Here is a 21091-nt window from a genome sequence, read left to right as displayed (position 1 = left end):
AAAAAAATAAAGATCAATGAAAAAGTGAAGAATTAAAAAAATTGAATAAAATAAAAATGAGAGCAAAAATAAAAATAAAGTTTGTGAAAAACGAGGGAAAAAAAAGAGAACTGAAAAAAGAAAAAAGCGATCAAACAAAATAGAGAAATAAAAAAAAAGATTGAGAAAAAAAAGGCAAGAAAACAATAAAGATTAAGAAAAAAGTAAAGAAATAAGAAAATTGAGAAAATAAAAAATGAGAGGAAAAAATAAAAATAAAGTTTGAGAAAAATGAGGGAAAAAAAGAGAACTGATAAAAAAAAAAATAGAGAAATAAAAAAAAGATTGAGAAAAAAAAGGAAAGAAAAAAATAATGATCAATAAAAAATTGAAGAATTAAAAAAATTGAGAAAAATAAAAATAAAGTTTGATAAAAATGAGGGGAAAAAAGAGAACTGAAAAAAGAAAAAAGCAATTAAACAAAATAGAGAAATAAAAAAAAGTTTGAGAAAAAAAGGCAAGAAAATAATAAAGATTAAAAAAAGCGAAGAATTAAAAAAATGGGAAAATAAAAAATGAGAGGAAAAAATAAAAATAAAGTTTGAGAAAAATGAGGAAAAAAAAAGAGAACTGATAAAAACAAAAAATAAAAGAAAAATAAAGGTTAAAGACAAATGAATTAAGAAAAGAAATAAATAATGCTTGAGAAAAAAGAAAATAGAGAAAAAAATAAAGGCTGAGACAAATGAATTATAGCATAAAAATAAAATTAAAGGAAAAAATAAAAAGTGAAAATAATAAAAAATAGAATGATAAAATTAAAGGAAAAAATAAAAAAGTGAAAATAATAAAAAATAGAATAATAAAATTAAAGGAAAAAATAAAAGGTGAAAATAATAAAAAATAAAATTTGAGAGACAAATGAGTATGGAAAGTTTAAAAATATATTTGAGGTGTAGAGGGGCAAAATGGTACTTATACTATACTTAAAAAGTAAGGAAGATTAATCTCTAAAGACATTTCTTATTCAAGTCAAATATCTAAAGTCACCCATATTTGGATATATGACATGCAATTTCCTGAACTTGAACATCAAGTGTTACTTATTTAACTTGAATTTGAACGTCAAAGTTACTTGTTCAAATTGAATTTGAACACCCAAGATAGTTGACCAAATTGACAACTTAATGTCAAGATTAACAAACTTAGGGAGCAAGTTTCATGGTTTATAAATAGTCATCCTTTTGTACAATTTTATAGATAGATTCAAGTAATAAATAATAGTACTAAAATTCTCTAAAAGTTGTCTCCTTTTTCCTTTAAGTTTGATATTGATATTCTGTATTTATTTTACTCTATAATAGAAGCGGCAATGTTGAGCAACTTGGGATCGTCCTGGCTGCTCCAGCTGCCTGCTTCAGCTGCTTCAAACGTAATTTTATTATATCACCCCTAATTAATTATTATAAGTTATTTTATTTAAGTATTATAATATTAATAAAATTTAATAAAAGGGTAGTTTTCAAAATGACTACTAAGTTCCTCAAAGTTTCACTTATTATTATTTGAAAAAAAAAAAATTAGCTGCTTCAATCGTAATTTTAATGTATCACCTCTAATTAATTATTATAAGTCATTTACGTATTAAAAATAGAGTAATAAAAGCGACAATGTTGAGCAGCTTGGGTCGTCCTGGCTGTTCCAGCTACCTGCTTCAGCTGCTTCAAACATAATTTTACTATATCACCCCTAATTAATTATTATAAATTATTTTCTTTAAGTATTATAATATTAATAATATTTAATAAAAGGGTAGTTTTCAAAATGATTTCTAAGTTCCTCAAAATTTCACTTATTATTATTCAAAAAAAAAAAATTTAACTGCTTCAATCGTAATTTTAATGTGTCACCTCTAATCAATTATTATAAGTCATTTACGTATTAAAAATTAATAATATTTAATAAAAAAAGACAAACATTTTTGACATGTCTGCTTTGGTTGGTTCGACGTAATTTACTATATCACCCCTAATTAATTATTATGAGTCATCTAAGTATTAAAAATTAATATTAAAAAATTATTATAAAGTCATCTAAGTTTTAAAAAATTAATAATATTTAATATTAAATTAAGTTGACGTCTTATATGAGATCCACTTCAGTTTTTTCAAAAGTATTTTCATATATTAATTTTGTTATATCACTTCTAATTAGTTATTATAATTCATTCAATGTATGTCTACTTCGCTGCTTCAATCATGATTTTATTATATCACCTCTTATTAATTATTATGGTCATATAAGCATTATACCACTTAAATTGAATAGTTATATATAAGAGGGAGTTTTATGCTTAAGCAGACAGCAGGTCGGCATGCCTGCTTCAGTTGCCTGCTTCAGCTGTTACAACCGTGTTTTTACTGTATCACCCTTAATTAATTATTATAAGTTATTTATGTATTAGAAAATTAATAATATTTAATATAAATAAGTAAAATAAATATTTCTGACATGTCTACTTCAATTGCTTCAACCGTAATTTTACCATATCACCCCTAATTAATTATTATAAGTCATCTAAGTATTAAAAAATTAATAATATTTAATAAAAAAGATGAAATAAACATAAAATAATAAATTAACTCTTGATGCTGTAAATTACCTTGATGTCTTATATGAGGCTCACTTAGATTATTTTCACAAGTAATTTTTTATAGTTATTATGCTATATCACTTTTAATACATGTCAGCTTTGCGGCTCCAATCATGATTTTACTATATCATCCCTAATTACTTATTATGGTTATTTAAGCATTAAAGAAAATTATATTATTAGTATCCTATATAAGAAGTCACAATAAGTAGCTGAAGCAGGTTGCTCATTTCGACATGTCTGTCTCAGCTGTTTCAATTGTAATTTTACTATATTACCCTTAAGTAATTATTATAAGTCATTTATGTATTGAAAAAATAATAATATTTAATAAAAAACTAAAATAGATATTTATAACATGACTGTTTCAACTACTTCAATCTTAGTTTTACTAAATTAACCATACTTAATTATTATAAGTCATTTAAGTATTAAAAGATTAATAATATTTAATAAAATAAAGTAAAATAGATGTAAAAATATAAATTAATTTTTGATATTTTAAATTAACATGACATCTTATATGGAGCCACTTAAAAAAATTTTACAAGTAATTTTTATAATAATTTTACTACGTCACTTCTAATTAGTAGAATAGAAAAAAAAATTATAAATCGCAATAATTAAGAATTTAAATTATTTTAAAAAATATAATTCACTATCAATGTCACAAAAGTTTGAACAACTTAAAATATCGTTATGCAAATTTCATCAATCTAAATATAATATTATATGTCTAACTTAGAATTTATCAACCAAACAAATAAAGCTTTTAGTTAAATGATAGAATTATACATAACGTAAAATTTTTAAGGATCAACATTGGGCCATGCATAGCACGGCGTAAGCTGGCTAGTTACCCTATAATAGAAGCGGCAATGTTGAGCAGCTTGGGGTCGTCCTGGATGCTCCAGCTGCCTGCTTCAGTTGCTTCAAACGTAATTTTACTACATCACTCCTAATTAATTATTATAAATTATTTCATTTAAGTATTATAATATTAATAACATTTAATAAAAAGGTAGTTTTCAAAATGACTACTAAGTTCCTCAAAGTTTCACTTTTATTATTCGAAAAAAAAAATTTAGCTGCTCCAATCATTATTTTAATGTATCACCTCTAATTAATTATTATAAGTCATTTACACATTAAAAATTAATAATATTTAATAAAAAAAGACAAACATTTTTGACATGTCTGCTTTAGTTAGTTCGACGTAATTTTACTATATCACCCCTTATTAATTATTATGAGTCATCTAGGTATTAAAAATTAACATTAAAAAATTATGATAAAGTCATCTAAGTTTTAAAAAATTAATAATATTTAATATTAAATTAACTTGACGTCTTATATGAGATCCACTTAATTTTTTTCAAAAGTATTTTATTATATTAATTTTGTTATATCACTTCTAATTAGTTATTATAATTCATTCAATACATTTCTACTTCGCTGCTTCAATCACGATTTTGTTATTTCACCCCTTATTAATTATTATAGTCATCTAAGCATTATGCCGCTTAAATTGAATAGTTATATTCTAATATATAGAAGAGCCTTGGAAGCAGGTGATGGTCGTCATGCCTGCTTCCAAGGGCAAAATGGTCTTTTTTCGAAGTCTTTTTTCAATTTTACTACATGATGCTCCACCGCCTCAGTCATCTCTCACTGCATCTATTCCCATCCCTTACTTCACCACCTCATCCATCTCTCAGTCTGTCTATTGACGTCCCTTCCATCAAATCTTTACTTTTGTAGCTGTTTTGGTTTTCTTTTTCCTAATTTCGCTTCTCGGCGCTGCAACTATTGCTATCGTTTTTGTAGAGCCTTAGAAGCAGGTGATGATCGTCATGCCTGCTTCCAAGGGCAAAATGGTCTTTTCCTGAAGTCTTTTTTTAATTTTACTACATGATGCTCCACCGCCTCAGTTATCTCTCGCTGCATCTATTCCCATCCCTTACTCCACTGTCTCATCCATCTCGCAGGCAGTCTATTGTCATCCCCCCATCACATCTTTACTTTTGTAGCTATTTTGGTTTTCTTTTTCCTAATTCCGCTTCTCGGCGCTGCAGCTATTGCTATCATTTTTGTTAAAAATCATGTTCCTCAAGCTTCCGTTCAGGTTAATAATAAATTTGACTTTTATTTGATTTCGGTTAAATATATAAATCGTTTTCGTTTTGCTTTGATTTGAATTTAGTTATAATCTTGTAAGGAATTTCAGAATCATTTTGTGTTGAAAGTTACTTCGACTTGAATTTATTTATGTTTCATTTGATCTAAATCATTTTAGGAATTTGAAAATCAATTCGAATTGAATTTAGTTATATGTTTTCAATAGGAATTTCGATATTATTTTTTGCTTTACTTTTGATCTAAATCTAGTTATATATATTTTTTTGGGAGTTTTACTTTGAGCTTAGGTTAACTTAATTTTACGATTTTCCTGCTGAATTGTTAGTGAGATTCATAGATTCATAGATGACGGAGCATTTGTATAGTATTTGTTCCTTGCATTAAGAATAGAGATTATGTTTCGGTTATCGCACTATTTTGGTTACTGTTCGCTTATTAGTTGCATGCCTACTTTTCATATATATTTGAATTTTTCTCAGTAAAGCAAAAGGTAAGCTGTTCTCAGATTTTATATTCTGTATTATACACAAGTTCCTTTCGTGGGTATCCAATTCCTGGAGAAATTTTTCGTTTTAATATCAGCCTTGGATGCTGCCTGCACACTGTTTGTCGATATGCCTAAACCAATTTTGCTTCTTCAATAGTTAAATACTTATTGGCATTTCAAACTTGGACATCATGCGGAAAATGAGCTGAATCAGCCTTCTTTACAGCCAAGAAATGCCTAGGTGCAGTGTGATGATTGCCAGAAATAGAGACGTATAGCTTCTGTACTTGCTAATCAAATTGAAGAAACAAACTGCAAATGGTACGTGCTTGCTCATCCTCTGCATCATTTGTTCTTCTCTTCCAAATAATTGTCTGCCATGCTTCTTTCAAGATTAGTTCTGGAAGAAGATTTTGCTTTTCCTTTTGAGTTATTGAGTTTCTTGGTTTCGTACATATAGAAAGTTGGCATTTTTGGGTAGAATGGCAGTAAAAACATAAATAACAGGGATACGTATGACTTCAGCGCCATCAATTTCCTCTTATAATAGGGTTGTTGTTGTAAAAATGCAGCCTTTTAGAGCTTCTTTGTTTGATCAAGGAGGTAATGTTGTACTTCTTTGTGAGATTATGGATATTGGGTTTTGTTGATTTGGTTTGTTTGATGCTAAAATTTTCTAACATGGGATTTAATCTTGTAAAGTTTCGAGCTTTTTATTTAATTCATTTTTTCTGTGATGCCCTTTGAAGTTTTTACATTTTTGGTTATGGTGGCTTTTCTAATTTTTAGTTTCTAATCTCCACACTGTGGCATTTATCAATGGTATAATAAATAGATAGACACTACCTGTAGTTAAACACTCCAACTTTGAGTACCACATAATTGTCGGGTGTCCATGAGACATAGTGGGGTCGAGTTAGAGTGTTCAGTCATCAATTGAGACCTTAACACTCTCAAAAGTTAGAGTGCTTACTTGTCAGTGGAGGTCAAGTTTATGTGTCTATTTATATATGATGCCTTTATCAACTCACTTAATGTAAAGATGCACCTTTTTTATTTAGGCATAATACCTAGATAGACACCTTTAACTGGGTCTCAACACAATCCATCTTTGAGGATGCATATCTAGAACACTCCAACTTACAAAATAATTATCTAGACACCTCCAAAATTTATGATGAGTTGAGGTGTCCAGATTTGCATTCTCAAAGTTGAAGTGTTTAGTGGCTATTGAGGCCAAGTGAAAATGTCTGTATTGTGCCTTTAGATTGTTTTATTTCTTCACTTTTTTTTGTATGTCTAATTTGATTAGTATTTTTTGAACCAGTTATGTTATAAGATATACTGTTAGAAGTTTGTTGAAGCACTTCTATTTTGTTCTGTTTTACAATATGTTGTGGTTGGTTATTCATACTTCACTAAAATGGATAGTGCATCGGAATTTATCAATTCCTTATAAAAAAAAATCAATGTTAAAGTTTTTGTTTGAATGTATTTTTCATCGTTCAGTAGGATGGTGTAGATATCGATCTTTAGGATGAGATGCTTATGAAGTTATGGGACCATGGTAATAGCAGGTTAGGCATCGATATATAGGACTCGAAGGGAAGTCTGTCAACTACTCGGTGGTGTTTGGAGTGTTTACGCTAGGTGATTTCTTTCCATATTCCCAAGCACCGATGGACAAAGTAATCCGGTATCCTGTTGAAAATAGTCAACTTTCCAATGTTTCTCCATTAAAGAGGTTGGTTCTATTTTTTATTTTTGCTATGCGACTTTTACTTCATGCATATTGTCTCTCTTCAAACAATATCACATCATGTAAGAGCGTTTTTCGTTCATCCTTGAATTATATCAAATAATCCACCAAATATTGTTTTCATTTATTTATTATCACAGCTAATACTACTGTTTTATCTGCAGGCCATTTCACTCCCTGAAAGTGATGTTTATAGTAAGCAGTAGGAGTGATTCGTCCCTCCATCCACCTTGCAAAAATACCTCAAAAACCTATACACAAACAGAAAAACGAAAAGGTAACTCATATCTTTCTCCTTATACTCCCTGCTATTTTTCTATGGTTTATTATATGCTAAGAGTTTCCTAACAAATTGAAAAGTGAAATTCGGGGCCTTTAAGCATTTTCTTTGTTTTCCTTTCTTATGTTAAGTGGCATGACTTGAAAAAGGTAAAATAATGAAAAGAGTCGTACAAGTGAGAAATTCCTGATGATATGAAAATATTTCGTAGAAGTCTTTTTCATTCATAGCTCTTTGAGTTAACATTCTTGTTTCTCTATATACTTTCTTACTAGGCAAACGTCAACCATGGAAAGCTTTTGGTTATATGGCCCACCTGGAACAGTAAAGTCAACCTAGCAAAAGCTGTTGCGACAGAAGCAGATTCAACTTTTGCCAGATAAGATGAAACTGGTGTTCGAAATTCAGGTTCTTCTGCGTTTTATTAAATGAAAAAGTTTATATGTATTATCGAAATCTTCTTTAAAAAATGTACTGCCGGCTATTGGAGATTAAATGATAGAATAGAGCACATAAGGAACATAACACGATTTTTGTTTTGATAACAAAAGAATATTATGAGTTGAAGATTAGAGGATTTCTTGCTACAATAATTGGTATTCAAGCACTCCTTGTTAAATAATAAATAATTCTGGATGACAGACAATGTATTTTTCACTCGTGAAATACTTGATACATTTTCTCTTGATGAACTTTACTTCACGGGTCATGTAGTTTTGATTATTGTGTAATTGTAAGTTCAACCAATATGGATTATAGAATCTAAGTTGCAACTTGTTTTATGTTCGCTTTTGAAATTTATTGGTGTTATTGATACTTTTACAGATATAATCAATAAGCAACTACTTCGTTGTACTCTTGAACTCGCAAGAGGTAAGAATTGTTCAATAATTTCAGTTTTGTTGTCAAAGATGTATACGTGATGTCATGTTCCACATCTGCAAACCACCCTTCATTTAGAACCATTTGAATCCTATATTTGAACTATAGTTTCTTGTTGTACCTTTTGGATCCATAAAGAGTTTATTTTATCAGGCAACAAGCAGTAGGATGTAAATTGAACAGTATTTTCTGATAGGCACTTTGAAAATTGTTACTATGGGTAGATGTTTATTTCGCTGGTATTTTTCACTTCACTTTTGAAATTGTGCATGAGTGTCTTAAGTTATACTATAATTGTGTGCCAATTATTCAGGTCAGTCATCAAAAAGAGTACAAGAATTAAATAAAGTGAGAGCTCAAGCCGCACTTGCATCACATGTTATTTCTGCCGCCATACCAGATGATGGATCTTTGTGGCTTTGGGGAAGTTCTAAGTGTAGGCAACTTGATTTTGGCAAATATTATTGTTTAGAATTTTCTTTTTTTCCTGAGTGTAGTTGTCAATTCATATGGTACTGGCAAATGGCAGATCTCATTGGATTGGGGTCATGCTCTCGTGCTAACTAAGAGGAACTTACTAAAACTCACCTGATGGATTTTCTCAAGCGATCATGATATATATTTGTCTGATACAAATAATAGCTACATCATTATTATTGGGCCCGCGCTAGCACGGACTTCGCCATCTAGTTATAACATATCCGGCAAAAAAGTTATTTGCACCAAGGGGTAAAATTAAAAACTAACACAAAATATGACAGAAGTACAAATGACCCCAAAAAGAAAACAGAATGGCCCATCAATAACAAAGAAATTGAGATGCCATGGTTTATGTTTTCCAGCAGTATTTACTCCATCTTCTATTCTAGCAACACCAATTTTGTGCATGTCAAACTCAAGATGGTACAATAAAAAGAGTGTCATATTCGACATCTCTACAACCAGAAAACTAATCCAAGCCCCATAATTAAATAGCATAATGAAAACAAATTACATTGTCAAAATAAAAATAAGAAAATGAATGCCCTTTGGGGGGGGGGGGGGGGGGGGGGGAGGGGAGGTTACGGTATGCCTCGAAAAAGCCAGGTGCTTGGAAATTCTTTTCCAAACCAAAGGTTGCTAAGGACTAAATACAACAGTTGGTAGGAGATATCTGTCATCTGACAAAGGCTTGTCCCTTAGTATGCCAACTACATAAATGAGATTGAACTAATTAAACTGAGATATAGAAAGACAATAAGTGTTCTGTATCGATAATCTGTAAGATATCAACACTCCCGGGGTTGTTTGGTAGGAAGCATTAGAAAAAATAATGCACACATTAGCTTTGTGTATTACTAATACCTTATTTGGTACACTTGACTCTATTTGGTATTATGCTATGTGTAACTAATGCATGACGAACTACAATGTTAGCAATGCAAGGGTTTTTAATGCATGCATTAGAATGGTTAAAGACACAATCGTCCCTCAAAAGTCAAAACCTTTTCCACATCCTTTTCAGCGTACTTATGGAGGGTACTTTTGTAAATACATAATCTTTTTAGAAACTATGCAATACATGCTATTTTTGATACACCAAATGAAACAAGGCATAAGAAATAAATTTCAACATAACTAATACCAGCATTACTAACACACCCTATTCAACACTATTCCTATACACCCTACCAAACGGTATGTGGTGCATGCAGGGTAAAGGTAAGTCTAAGATGCCAGAAGATAAAACAAAAAGCTACATGTGCAGCATAATGTGATGTGCTATTTCTCATGCTCAATTCTAAGAAAAGTTTCACATCCCCTCGACCCTACCAAACATGATTGGTGCAGCCTGCTGGATTATGCCTTCAACATCATTGTAAAATAGTGAATTTTATCCCTACTTCAGGACAGGGCTGTGACCTGGCGACAGCGCCAAATCAAAATGAAGCCAACTTATCCTATACTTCTGTGGATAGAACTCAGATTGCCCACAGTTGTCTACTCGACTCTGACCAATCTTGAAAGGTTAAACTTTGTTGAACTATTAAAAAGAAAACAAAGCATAACCTAAAAGAAACTGCCACGAAGAAGCAAATACCTCTTCAGCACCAGCATCATTAGGGAGTACTAGCACTGCACTTCGTAAGAATTGTGAGATGTAAATTCCCCTAATATGAAGTAAGTTATGAATCATACAAAAGCTACAAAATTTAAAAGACTTTACTTCCAATATTAGGTACTGTCTATTGCTAATTTTTGTAGGAGTATTTCAGCTCGCCAATGGCATTAGGTAAATACTCTTTACATGCTTATAAATGGAAAAAAGTAAATTCAACAAAATCAACCATCTTCAGTGACAGATGCTACAGTTGGATGATGCATAAAGAGTACACTTATAATTAAGGAATCTGGGTGCACTCACTGGCTAATCCACAGCCATTGCTTCAGGAACCCCAGTAGCATCCTCCACCCCACTCTTATTATGATCATCAACTGCATTCCTCGACTCTTCCACCAAGCTTCTCTGTTCTTCCTCTATTGTGTTCTGCAACTCGTCAACCTAACGAAAAAATTTCAACATCAGCAAAAGATATCCATAATTACAAATCAAAGTGTTCTCAAGATACAGATAAACTATTAAGCACTTACAAGAATGTATTTACCTACCTACAAACATGGAAAATTTCAGATGGATTCATTTACAATAGTGATCCTGTCATCTGCTTATACACATCAGTTGCTTTTCATGGGTGTTAGAAAAGTTAGCCTGGGCACTTCTAGTAATTGCAAGTCGCACAAGCTACAAGGTGACAATAAACTAGAGAATAGTTGAATACATATAAAAATGTGGAAGCTCAAAATATGAAAGCAAAATACTGTGGAGTATGACGGAATGGGGAAAGAAGGGCCAACCTAATTTTAACATAACCCTTCACAGAGATGTAGCAGCTCAAGATTTGAGATGTTTTAAGCCCCTTAAAATACTGCAAGTAAAATGATCAATAATGCGTGCCATTAACATTACAGCCCTTCTAAACTTTACTTATTACATATCCCTTCTAATCATTAGACACTGAGCTTGTTAATCTTAAGAATGGAAGTTCACAAAGAAAACTAATGCATAGATGGAAAAATAAGATTCTTGCCAATGGACCAGTGCTACAGTTCAGACTTTTGACACTTGGGGAGTGTGTGGCCTTGGCCCACTGAAATTGATGGGCCACAAACTCAAGAATTTCTTTAAGACATAAAATTCAACCTCTCTCTCTCTCCATCCACACACACACAAAGCACACAGAGACACACACACATATATATATTTCCCCAAGATGGAGATAACTCATTTTGAATCTACTGAACTTTTTAGCTCTACGATTATCAGGCTCACAAGGGTAAAGTACTTGACTTTAACAGGAAAGTTATTCTACCAAATGCCACAGTACAACAACTAATTTCAATGCCGGACTAATAGGGTCGGTACATGAATTCTCACTCTCCACTTCACCTTATTTAGATACTTCTCATTCTAAGATTCAAGAATTAGCTTCTCTAGAACTACACATTCTCTACTTTTCTATTGACTATACAAATGCCGTACCAAGATCAAAAAGACTCCTAGCAAAATATTAGACTAATATGTGCTCACCAACAAGAGTATAAGACTAAACCATAATCTCAACTAGTTGGTATAGACAATATGTATCCTTCTCTTCTATTGTATCTATATTCCGCTAATTCTACCTGTTCTAAAAGATTATAAATCTTCTGATATAACTTTTCCCATGTGGTTTTAAGTCTACTACGTTCCCTTTTAACACCATCATGGTTCAAGACCTACGGGTCATTGCATCCAGATATCTCTATAAAACACAACCAAACCGTCTACAGCAACCTTCCACTTTTTGTCCTCTATGTGTTACTTGCACCTTCTTTTGAGTGTAATTCTCAAAGTTGAGACTCAAAGAATCAATCTCTTCTCATTTGGATCACGTTGCAAGTCATTATTTGAACTGAACATTTCTCTGAAACACATGGGTTCACCCATGAAACAACAACCCTTTGCTTCAAATCAATGTGATGGTTTTTAACAACACTGGTTACAGGAAACTCTTTTACATCTCAATAACTAATCTCAAAAAACATTAAATTTTAAAACCATTCTCTGAGCAATTTATATGCAAGACCATAATGTTTTGCAAGTTTCTATAAGAGACAAAGTAGAACAAGATGCATTTTTTTTATGAACCTTCTTACTGTCACAAAATGAACATATAAGACAAAAAAAAAAAGGAAACAAAAGAATCAATTAGTTTCTGTTCCACATTTACTAATTCTGGCAGCAAGTATCGGCAAGGAGGCTCTAAGTTGTTCTTTCTTATGTTGTAGTTCTTTTGAAGCAATGAAACCCTTCATCAACATTCAAATCATGTACGTTGAGATGTAAGTAAATAACTTTTGAAAGAGGAACTTCAGCAGAGTCACTTCAGAATTTTTAACAACACAAAAATACTCAACGCCAAGTTCCCTAACCGGACTTACATATCACTTAACATCTTTGAGATATACTAATATTGATGACTTAAATGGATGGACAAATCCAATAGTCAATTTTTTAAAAAATAAAAAGGAAGTTTGATTGCCTTGTAGCTGTAGGTCAGAAAAATAGAATTCCAAGGCAATGATGAGAGCAAATGGCTAAATCTTAGATAATTTAAAAAATGATACTGCTTAATAAACAACCTGCAGTAGTAGAAGCGAACAAATAAAACTTTGAGAAGCCTGGCATTTTCACCTGCTGCTGATGGTTACTTCCTCCAAATGAATTGACCAGAGTTTCTCCATCAGTTTTATTAAAATTAGAGAGTTGACATTAATACCAATAGGGAAAGTCAGGTAAAGAGAATGTCTCTTCCCGATTTTACAGGTTTAAAGTACATTAAGTATGCAAAATCTGAATCCAAAGTGACGGAGAATTATCCAGTATTTCTCTAAAGAAGTTGTGGACCTGTCGCTTATTAGTGCGTTATGTCAGTTCTCTTTAGCTCATAAAGCATATTTTAGCTACCATAATTCAACAGAAGAAATTAAGAATCTAGCTAGAACTCCCTGCAGAAATAGGATACAGACTTTATAGAACGATACATACCACGTGCAATAGAAGAGCAAATTGCTTTTTACGAAGCTCCAATGTTCTTGAACTAGCAGTATTCTCAGTGCCCAACATTGCTATCTCTTTCTCAAGCTCTGTAATAACCTTCTGAGTTTCAGATCTTGGAGGCTGCATAGCAACCAACTTCCTGATAGACTCACACTCTTCTTTGTGCTGCCTCTCTTTCTTGCTTTCTTCAAGTTGCCTCTTGAGATCTTCTATTTCAGCCTGAGCTTGTAAAATTTGCCCATTTATCTCATCTTTTAGGTCATTGAAGTTCTCCTTCTCTCTAACATTTGCATCTATGACTGCTTTGCTCTTTAGGAGCGGAATCTCAAATGTATTTAGCTCTTGCAAGAAAGCTTTGGCGAGTCTTTCACAATCACCATAGTTATCAGCTTCTTTCTCTACCTCCAAAGCAAAAGCAGTAAACTTTTTCTGAAGTTTCTTCAATGGCGGTTCACCTCTAGTGGTTGTTGTGCGAGTGAGAAGTCTATGCTTAATAATTATATCATCTTCAAGTGGGCCAAAAGCATAATTTGCAGCCATCATCTCAGCCCTCCCAGCAACTTTTCTGCCTTTCGCCAACATCTATTCTTCCTATTCTGAATGAAAAACCATCTCAAAGGATCAGCAAATGATGGAATATAAATAATCATGGATAAACTTGACAACTCTGAAAAAGGAAACAGCAGAAATAGGTAGGCAGCAAGATCAATACAGAACTTTCACCTAATCATTATTTGATCAACTAAGCTTGATTCCAAACTAGTTGTAGCAGGTTATATAGATTCTTTATAAAAAATGTTTAGAGATATCATCTCATAATGACTACTTCTACATCAACCCTCAACTTGCTGCAAGCCTGCAACCCTCATCCTTCATTTAGAATAGGGCCACAATGCAACAGTAAGCCATTATCATAGGCAGAGTTACTCACCAGAACCAAAAGCGACCTATCCTAGTTGATGAATTGGATATATCAGAAAGAAAAGGAATATGAGAGTTATCTTTTTTGGTTACTGACTTGAAGATTAGAATTTTTTTTTCTTTTCAGTAGGAAACTTGGGGAGTAGGATGTCTGTGATAAATATAAGAGAAAAATATTATTGAATTATTGTAACTACGTTATTACATTGAGGCCCTATTTATAGACAATACATTCCAATCCCTTTCCTAATAGGACACTACATTACAATCCTTTTCCAAGTAGGATTTTATATGCTATTCCTATTCCTACTCATATTCTAACACTCCCCCTCAAGCTGGTGCATAGAAGACATATGTACCAAGCTTGTTATGGATGTAACTAATATGAGAATCGGTGAGGGACTTGGTGAAGATATCTGCAAGAAAACTGATAAGGACTGTTTTGGACATTTGGGAGACCTCAATTGAAACGGAACAAACTGAAAAAATGATCCGAAAAGTAGTAACTATTGCCGTAAAGTCGATGTGTCGCTGGAAAATTGCCGAAAACTGGTATAAAATATACGGGTCATCTCGAAATCAAGAGACGAGTAGATCTTGAACATGAAAGTCACCGGAAACTTAGCCGAAACATCTCACACGCTGGATTATTAGATTTGATGGCTGAAAAGTGACTACAATCTGAGGAAAAAAAAAGTATATGGGTAGGGTCGGAATGATGACACAACCCTACTGAAAAAGAGAAATTATATGGGCAGGGTCGAAATGATGGCACGACCCTACTAAAAAAGATCTGAGGAGTCACCGGAAAGACGTACAGAACTATGTAAATTAAATCTGAGGAGTCACTAGAAAGATGCATGGTGCTATGCAACTCAGATATGAGACAGTAGTCCGAAAAGATGCATTCCCTGGGACCGGAAGGGGAAAGATTGAATCTTGAAAGACTGAGCCCCCGGCTAGCAAGTGCTACGCAAATCAGATATGAGAAAATAGTCACCGAAAAGAAGTACGGTGCTAAGAAAAATAGATATGAAAAAGTAGTTACCGGACAGTTGCATGGTGCCACGCAAATATATGAGAAAATAGTCACTAGAAAGATACACAGCGAGCCAGTGACCCAACTTTTGCTAACATAATCATTGGCCAGACGGGCGGCATATATGGAGTATAGCCGCCCGCCGGCAGCGGAAACTCTTTGATTCCTTACCAAAATCGTAGAAGCTCTGATACCATGTGAGAAATACAAGAAAAAAATATTATTGAATTGTTGTAACTACATTATTACATTGAGGCCCTATGTATAGACAATACATTTCCAATCCTTTCCCTAATAGGACACTACATTACAATCTTTTTCCAAGTAAGATTTTATATGCTATTCCTATTCCTACTCATGTTCTAACAATGTCCAACACAGCTAATTGGATATATCAGAAAGAAAAGGAAGATGAGATTTATCTTTTTTGGTTACTGACTAGAAGATTAGAATTTTTTTTTTTCTTTTCAGTAGGTAACTTGGGGAGTAGGATGTCCAACACAGCTAATCCCCTGAAAGCACTGAAACGAATCAAAAGATACAAGAATTAGAAAAGAACAATCAGACACAAAAGAGGAAAAAAATTGACAAACTAATGGGAAACTGATAGATTACACCAAGAGAACAAACAGTTGGGAAGAGTTAGATAAAGCAGAAGGGAAAAAATGATCGGAATTATTAGTATGTCTGCAATTATGAGAAGTTTCTCCTTTAAAATGTCTTCGCTGATTATATCATTTTCTAGCATTTGGTTGCCTTGAAATCTGGAAATGTATTCTCCTAGGACAACATTTTCCAATAAAAAGGAGAAAATAACTTACATTGGTCACAAGTAGAAGTCATTTTACTATTAAAAACAACTTACATCAGTTGCTAGTGGAAGTCATTTTACTATTAACATCTCAACCCTTACTTAATTCATCAGATAATGTCGTCAATCTTCGAAACTCAAAAATTGCCACGAAAACACTACCATAGTGCACCTATCCTCTATTCTCCATCTTATACCATACCATACTTCACCTACTTCCGTATCCAACCAACTACTAGAAAATGACCCATATATAAGTTTTCAAAATGCACAACCTTTTTCATGAAAAATCTATACCAAATGCATCCTAGCAAGTAAAATTCAGAGAAATTCAAAACTCATACAGTCGACAACAACAACAACGTCATGCCTAGTATAGTCCCACAAGTGGGTTCTGGGGACAGTAAATTATACGCCTCCATGGGGTAGAGAGAACTACAAAGTCACAAGAATAATCCGGAACACAATGCAAAGCCATTTACAATTAGAGGCAGGGGCATAGCTATGTATGTCGAAGGGTGGTCTATCGGACACCCTTCGTAGGAAAGTTATCTAGTGTATATAAGTCAAATGTTACTTTCATATATATATACTAATAATTTTTGAAAGTATCCTTGAACACCCTTATCGAAATTTCTGACTTCGCCACTCGGAGCCACCCTTGTTGGAAGAGGAAATGGGGAGCTCAAAAGTTCAAATAAAAGTGGGTGCATTAACTGTTTTTCCATCCGGTACGTCAATTACAGTTGCAAACATAAAATCAAGAGGAAATAGAAAGACCAATCAATCAAAATTGGGAGCATGAGATGCCCTTTTTTCTGCACAAACAACAAACTAATCAATAAATCAACTGTCTCAAAATCCCAGTCTAGTTGGAATCGGCTATATGAATCCTCCATAATCATCATGATCCCTTTTAATCCCCAACTACTCCCTCCTTTCACTTTTATTACTGATCATGTTTTTGATACTCAAACATGGTGATTTCGCCTCTATTGCGAATTGAACCTATGAGACCTGGTGCTCATCCCACTTCATTGAACCACAAGGCCTCACCCTTGGGTGCAACTTTGACCAACATATTAAGATGTATTTTCTTAATCATATTAATATGACAAAGAATTTGTAACTTATATTATTTTTCATTTAGTTTTCAAGTACCTTAATTTAAAATATTAAATTAATCTAATATAATGTCTAGCGTTTAGAATAACTTACAAAATTTTAAACTGTTTTCTAGTGATTTCATCTTCAGATTGTGTCTGAAAGGTCCATGAGTTGGAAGGGAAAAAAGAGTGAAGAATCAAAAACACACCTAAAGTACCTCGGTTTTTGAGTTTCATACTTGAACTATCATGTGTGGATTCCTACCCAAACTATCACGAGTTATATATCAAAACACTTGTCAATTATCAATCGCTCACTTTTCCTACTTAAAATATCACAATCGTTCAGATAGGAAAAGTGAACATTTAGTACATAGAGGATTTCTCATTCAACCACTTTCAATATAACTTGGAAGATTAGTCAACTTAACCCTAAACGTGACAAGTAAAAATGAATAGATGGAGTAACCCAAGGGTGTGGCCTAGTGGCTCAATGAAGTTGGGTTGAATACCATGAGGTCTCAATGCCAATTCCCAATAGAGACAAACACTAGGTGATTTTTCCCATCTTTCTAGCCTTAGCGGACAGAATTATCTGGTACCTTTTGCTGGTGAGAGCTAGCAGGTATCCCGTGGAATTAGTCGAACGAAGTGTGCGCAAGCTGACCCGGACACCACAGTAATAAAAAAAAATGAACGGATGGAGTATGTAATATAGAGCTCAATCAATCAATCAACAGTGTCTCGGAATCTCAAACAAGTTGGAATCGACTATACAAATCTATTTTCTTCAATTTCAATCCCTAACTAGTTAATGTCCGTTCCCCTATGTAGAAATGCTTTATTACCATCATTACGCTGTAATCAACACTTGCAAATTACACAGAGAATCTGTGTGTGTGAGAGAGAGAGAGAGAGAGAGGCATACATACTTTGTTGAAATATATAAATTCCGGTGCCGCCAAAACGTTCGTTCTTGCTGTTCTGACGATTAAAAGGCAAACCTCAGGGGTTTAGAGTACTTCCTATTTTTTGAGCAAACCACCTTCTTTACTCCCTGCTCCCTCCATCCCTTTCTATTTGTCAATATATTGACTAAAAGTTGTCATTTTTTAAAAGTCACCGGCAATTTTATAATTTTTAATTAATAAATAAATGTTAAAAATAAATACACCACAATGAAACTATATATTTCTACTACTAGGGGTGTGCGAAATCAACCAATACGATAAAATATTATGGATTTATTATTATTGGGTTAATGATTTTAATTGTTTTATAATTTTTTTATCGGGTTATTGGTTCGATTTGATTTTTTCTTATTGAGTTATTGGGTAAATCGATAACCCAATAAAAATATACTATATAGATAGATAGATAGATAGATAGATAGATAGATAGATGGGGCTTTGGGCTATAGGTAACAAAAGAGTTTTAAAATGAGGTGTAGGTGATACAAGTCTTAATTATTAGGTGGAGACGACAATTACTTTATTATGGATTAAGAAAGTTGGAGGAGTTTAAAAATAACCCACATGTTTTTAAATTTATACTTTGATCTAAATGTTAGTTAATATAACAGAAAATGGAGGGAAAAAAGGCGTGTTTCTCTCTCTTCTCATCCGTTGTTGTTTTTTCTCTCTTCACGACTGTTGTTGTTCATTGTTGTTGCTGCTGCTTTATTCATCATCTTCTACTTCATTATCATCATTTTTTTTTACTTGCACCGGGTGTCCGAGACTCTTCGAGCCCCGATTATCACATCTTCATTATCATCATCTTTCACTTCATTATCATCTTCATCTTCTTCTTGTCGACCATTGTTGTTGTTGTTACCGCTACTGTTGCTATTTTATCAATTTCTTAGGTCAAATTTTGTTTCTAACATCACCACTTTTCACTTTGACATTAATTTATTGGTAAGTCAAATTATGATTTTTAGTCGAATTTTCATCTGGGTCATAAAGTTACTGCTGTTTTTTCCAACAATGGATATAAGCCGATCATGAATCCAATATAAATGCCCACAATTTAAACAGATCACTCATCTGGTGCATCAGATGAGTAATCTGTTGCAACAGAAGATATATTTGTTGCATCAGACTGATTATCTGTTGCATCGGACTTATTATCTGTTGCATCAAACTGATTAATCTGTTTGGAACAACACAAATCAGCCCCTGCCATAAACCCAACAGATAACCAATATGTTTTTTTATTGCTACTGGATTCAAAATTATTTTTTACGTCCAATCGTCAACATGTTTGTTGAGAATACAATAGACATAATGAAAATTAAATACTCCCTCCGTCTCAAATTACCAATCCCAAATTTTTTAATTTAATTTCTCATTTTACTTGTCTTTATTTATTAATCAAGAGAGATAATTTTTTTTTCATGTTTTAACCTTTGCATTAATCACTTTTTCTTCAAATTAAAATGTAAACATCATTTAAAAGGGGCATTATAATAAACTATGCATGTTATTAATTATTTTTCTTAATCAATGTGCCATCTCAATTTGGGATGGGTAGGGTAATTTTTGAGACGGAGGAAGTTATCTATTGAAACAGACTAGTTATCTGTTGTAACATATGAGTAATCTGTTTGGAAAAACATAAATCAGCCCCTGCCACAAACCCAACAGATAAATCTTAAATCTTGCTATTGCTATTGGATTTAAAATTACTCCTTACGTCCAATCATCGACATATTTGTTGAGAAGATAATAGACAAAATGAAAATTAAATATGAATTAAAATGGTCAAATTTGATCAAACATAATTTTTTTATTAAGCTAAAACAAATAAAAATACATATACAGACTTAGAAAGAAAGAAGAAACAAAATAATCTAATTATTATTAATAGATTCTTCATTATTATTATTATTATCACTAGCCGCATGTTCGACAGGCAACAACAGCGCGCTTCTTATCCTGCGGATCTCCCGCAACATCCTTACTCTGACAGCGGTCAACTCCCACTGTATATCATGTACCTGCCTTTGCAGTTCTCGTATATTATCTCGTAAAATAGCGATATCCCACACTGAATCGCCCATATCTAGAACACATAAATTGACAAAAACTGCAAAAATAAAAGTAAAGAAAAGAATCCAAAAGTAATACAACGTATATTTACACAAAAAACAAGAAAAAAACTTACTAGAGACAGGGAAAAGCAATCAAGTTCTTGAAGAGAAAGTAGTTGAAGGTGTAATATTATGAAAGACAAGAGCAAGAAATAAATAGATATGTGTAGTAGAATGAACGAGTAAGGAGGGACCTATTTATAGAGGATTGAATTTGAATAAGTTAGGAAAAAAGGCGCGACTGTTCACCTCCATTTATTAATACTGGTGACTTTTTGATTACTGTGGAAAGTTGTGACTTGATAAGTTCTTTTCAGTGACCCTTTTTTTGAGTTGTGGCAACAGATAATATATCTGTTGCAACATATATTTTTTTTATAATCATCATATCTTTATCTTTAATCCAAATTTGGTGACTTTTTTATTATTATATAAATTAAAAAAATAGATTCAATAACAAAAAGGCGCGACTGTTCACCTCCATTTATAATACCTGTGGCTTTTTTATTACTGTTGAAAGTTGTGACTTGATAAGTTCTTTTTAGTAATCGTTTTTTTGAGTTGCAACAGATATACCATTTATTGCAACAAATCTACAATCTATTGCATCAAATAACATATCTGTTGCACATATAAGTTATCCTTTTTAATAATCAACATATCTTTAATCCAAATTTGGTAGTCTTTATTATATAAATTAAAAAAATAGATTTAAAAATATATATGTCGAAGAGTCACGATTAGTTATTAAAATTAAATAACCGTTCTGTTATGGTTATAAATTGTGTTTATCATTTATTT

General features: G+C 32.4%; 1 protein-coding gene and 1 long non-coding RNA gene across 4 annotated transcripts; one reads left to right on the top strand and one right to left on the bottom strand.

Moving 5' to 3' along the window:
• Positions 1-6599: 6599 nt before the first annotated feature.
• On the top strand, positions 6600-8780 carry LOC124890249. Its single transcript, XR_007049028.1, has 4 exons — positions 6600-7294; positions 7573-7705; positions 8123-8170; positions 8493-8780. It is a non-coding gene; the product is annotated as an uncharacterized LOC124890249 (long non-coding RNA).
• Positions 8781-10362: 1582 nt separating this feature from the next.
• LOC124890248 (THO complex subunit 7A-like) lies at positions 10363-18298 on the bottom strand. 3 transcript variants are annotated; one of them, XM_047402079.1, is made up of 4 exons: positions 18129-18287; positions 13308-13915; positions 11075-11145; positions 10829-10961 (listed from the first exon to the last, which is right to left on the bottom strand). In XM_047402079.1, exons 2-4 carry the CDS (start codon positions 13899-13901, stop codon positions 10895-10897), a joined length of 732 nt encoding a protein of 243 aa, XP_047258035.1. In that variant the 5' UTR covers positions 13902-13915; positions 18129-18287; the 3' UTR covers positions 10829-10894. The 3 variants fall into 3 exon arrangements, with proteins under 3 accessions (XP_047258036.1, XP_047258035.1, XP_047258037.1); XM_047402080.1 differs by lacking the exons at positions 10829-10961; positions 11075-11145 and adding an exon at positions 10363-10721 and having other exon boundaries at positions 18129-18298; XM_047402081.1 differs by lacking the exon at positions 11075-11145.
• Positions 18299-21091: the final 2793 nt, after the last annotated feature.

This window comes from Capsicum annuum, unplaced genomic scaffold (genome assembly GCF_002878395.1).
Source record: "Capsicum annuum cultivar UCD-10X-F1 unplaced genomic scaffold, UCD10Xv1.1 ctg1489, whole genome shotgun sequence".
Classification (NCBI taxonomy): Eukaryota; Viridiplantae; Streptophyta; class Magnoliopsida; order Solanales; family Solanaceae; genus Capsicum; species Capsicum annuum.
The sequence above is the reverse complement of the archived record's forward strand: the minus strand, read 5'-3'. Positions and strand labels throughout refer to the sequence as shown.

What these genes read in the sequence shown, in the direction of transcription:
- LOC124890248 (XM_047402079.1), bottom strand. Translation starts at nt 13,901, where the DNA reads ATGTTGGCGAAAGGCAGAAAAGTTGCTGGGAGGGCTGAGATGATGGCT. An exon ending in TTGCTCTTCTATTGCACGTG is followed by an intron (nt 11,146 to 13,307) that starts GTATGTATCGTT and finishes TTTTACTTGCAG; the next exon opens with TATTTTAAGGGGCTTAAAAC. An exon ending in AAGGGTTATGTTAAAATTAG is followed by an intron (nt 10,962 to 11,074) that starts GTTGGCCCTTCT and finishes GTCACCTTGTAG; the next exon opens with CTTGTGCGACTTGCAATTAC.